We start from the raw sequence: 2,494 nt of genomic DNA on the forward strand, positions 1-2,494 counted from the left end.
TATATACATATATATACATATATATATATAAAAATCTGTATTTCACGTCAGATCAACAAATGCAAAAATCAAACCATTGTGACCATGGAGACGCCTATGAACATCAGGCCGTCCTTACTACAGCGTGGCCACAAAATGCCTGTTTATCCTAAGCTGTGTTACAGCAGCAGGTCAGCGCTGCTGCTGGGAGATTTCCACTTTAAAAAATAACACAAAGGAAGCCAGAAAAACGAGTGGAAATTCTAGGTGGACATGACACCAACCTGCGGATATTAGCTTCTGTTAAGCAACACTGATGAGGAAAAAGGCAAACTCCCCCCCCCCCCAACTGGTATCTGTTTTTAACCCCCGCAGCTCTAAGATCATAAATCTGCAGTGACGGTGGATTTTTCTGGAGGCTTCATCCTGTCTGCATAAATCTTTTTTTTTTTTTTATCTCAAAAATAAAACTCTAAATAAATCTTTACCACAATCCCAGCCTCTACTCCCTGCAGAAACTCACTGATGCCGCCTTAATTGTTGTTTTTGTGCATCATTTGTGTTCAGGGTTGTTCCAGTCCCCCACTGAAGATATATGATGATAGCTAAGGTGGGATGGGCCGCCCCGCCCAGCAGAGGCTCGCCTTCCTGGCCGACAACCAGTCTGTCTTGGTCCCAATCTGTCCTGCTGCGATCGGACGGTGAGCTCAAATAAGCAGGCTGCAGCGTAGCTCTGGTGGATATTCATGTGTAGGGAACTACTATAATTAGACCGGCTCTATGCGTCTGCAACTTGAAACATCTGTCGGGACTCAGGCGGCTAAAAGGCCAAAGTGATTACATAGCCAGGCTTGGCCTTCCGGTATTGTAGGCTGCAGAGAAGCAGTTTGCTGAAAACCCAGCCTGTAATGAAGGCTTTGATACATAGAAGAAGGCTCACGCAGCGTGCTGCTGCAAAGAGCGCCTGCAAACCCCTTTCTCTCCGAATAAAAAGCTTGTGAACTCGCTCACCCTTTTGTCGATGTCATTGTGCTGCAGCTGGACAAAGCGGGCACTGATTGCAGCGATGTAGCTCTGCTGATTGGAGAAGGCCACACGCCCGGCTCCCTTTGGATATTTCAGCTCCGGATCGGTGTCTATTCCTGCGTAGCAAACGCCTCCGTACAGCCGGTCCATGATCATCGCCAACTCCACTGGAAAACACAAAGAGAGAGATGATTGGAGCTGAAAGGGAGCTCTGACATAACATCTCACCAAAAATGCACCAAATCTTTTAGAATCGTAAAAGGTGTCCATTATAAAAGACAAACTAACATGTAAATGTATAAACCTAGAGTTGCATGTTATGTAAGTTTTCTTAGAGGTCTGACCTGTTCATTTAAATAAAAAAAAAGGTAGATACCAATTTATATTTAAAGCACAGAAATTTAAAGGTTTATGATGTTTTTTTCTTCACAGATTATTTCTTATATCAAAATGTGACGGATTCTCTGAAAGGAATCCAAAAAGAAGGAACACAGAGTTAACTGGTAAATAAAAGCATAATAATTATCTCTCTATCTGTATTTTTAAATCAACCCAAAGTCCATCAGAGGAAATGCAGTTTCTCACGGACAGGAAAATATAAAGGGAGTAATAAATGTTGTTTGCAGACTGATAACATTCAAAGTTCTGAGAATGATGCTGGTTTTTTCCTCGGTTTTCTGAGAAGTCTGTGGTGCCGTATTGTAACCATATATACAGTTTTCCACTTGTCCCTCATTCACTGCAGCAGCAGCAGCCTAAACCTGCTGGGGGTAATTAGCTGGGGGTCAGATTGCAGACAAGCCAGCGATGTTCATCTCACCAAGATAAAAGGATCAACCTTCCATTAGCTCATGAATTCCTAACGCGCTGACCTCTGGGTCGCCCTCCTGGGAACCCAAGACATGGATTGCTTTCTCACAGGGAGACCTTTCATTCGGTGTCAGCTCAGGTTATGATGCACAGTTTTAAAGCAGCTTGCATAAAACAAAAACAACAACAAAAAGAGGTAGGATTCCTATCAGTGGACAACCTGCACGCAGGGGCCGGGGGACACCACCAACGAAGATGGTTTTGCGGGGATCCAGAGGCTGGGAGCCGTCCATAACGAAGTCGCTGTCACTCAGGTTCCAGGGACGGATCTGGACCTATTGAAGAAAACAAAAATAAACGACCTTAATGGTTGAAAAAGCAATGAGCTACACTTCAAATATGAAAGAAGAACTGAAGAGATAACATCATCTAAAATTTAGTCCAACTGAGGTGATCAAACATCTGAAAGGATATCAGTCCTGCAAATAGGCGGAGCTAGATCTGGATTTACTTTCTCTTTAGTTCAGATCTGATTTTAACTCTGGACCTTCTGCAAAATAACAATAATAATAAATGTTTTTGTAATGCACTTTACATTTAAAGTCGTAGGGAAACGGCTGTTCCAACTGTTGCAGTTTCGAATTCTCCTGAGTGGTGCCTGAATTTACACGTTGATAAT

The 2,494-nt window shown here is 43.0% G+C and overlaps 1 protein-coding gene across 8 annotated transcripts in view; it reads right to left on the minus strand.

Moving 5' to 3' along the window:
- The window catches only part of cpeb3 (cytoplasmic polyadenylation element binding protein 3), a 75,829-nt gene that overhangs the window by 6,510 nt on the left and 66,825 nt on the right, over nt 1–2,494 (minus strand). For all 8 annotated transcript variants that reach the window (XM_015380989.1, XM_015381003.1, XM_015380998.1 and 5 more), the window contains 2 exons: nt 2,036–2,150; nt 991–1,172 (listed from right to left, as the gene is read on the minus strand). In XM_015380989.1, coding sequence (XP_015236475.1) covers nt 991–1,172; nt 2,036–2,150 — 297 coding nt within the window. The remainder of the gene's footprint in view (nt 1–990; nt 1,173–2,035; nt 2,151–2,494) is intronic.

Source organism: Cyprinodon variegatus, unplaced genomic scaffold (genome assembly GCF_000732505.1).
Source record: "Cyprinodon variegatus isolate N-32 unplaced genomic scaffold, C_variegatus-1.0 Scaffold11, whole genome shotgun sequence".
In the NCBI taxonomy this organism is placed as follows: domain Eukaryota; kingdom Metazoa; phylum Chordata; class Actinopteri; order Cyprinodontiformes; family Cyprinodontidae; genus Cyprinodon; species Cyprinodon variegatus.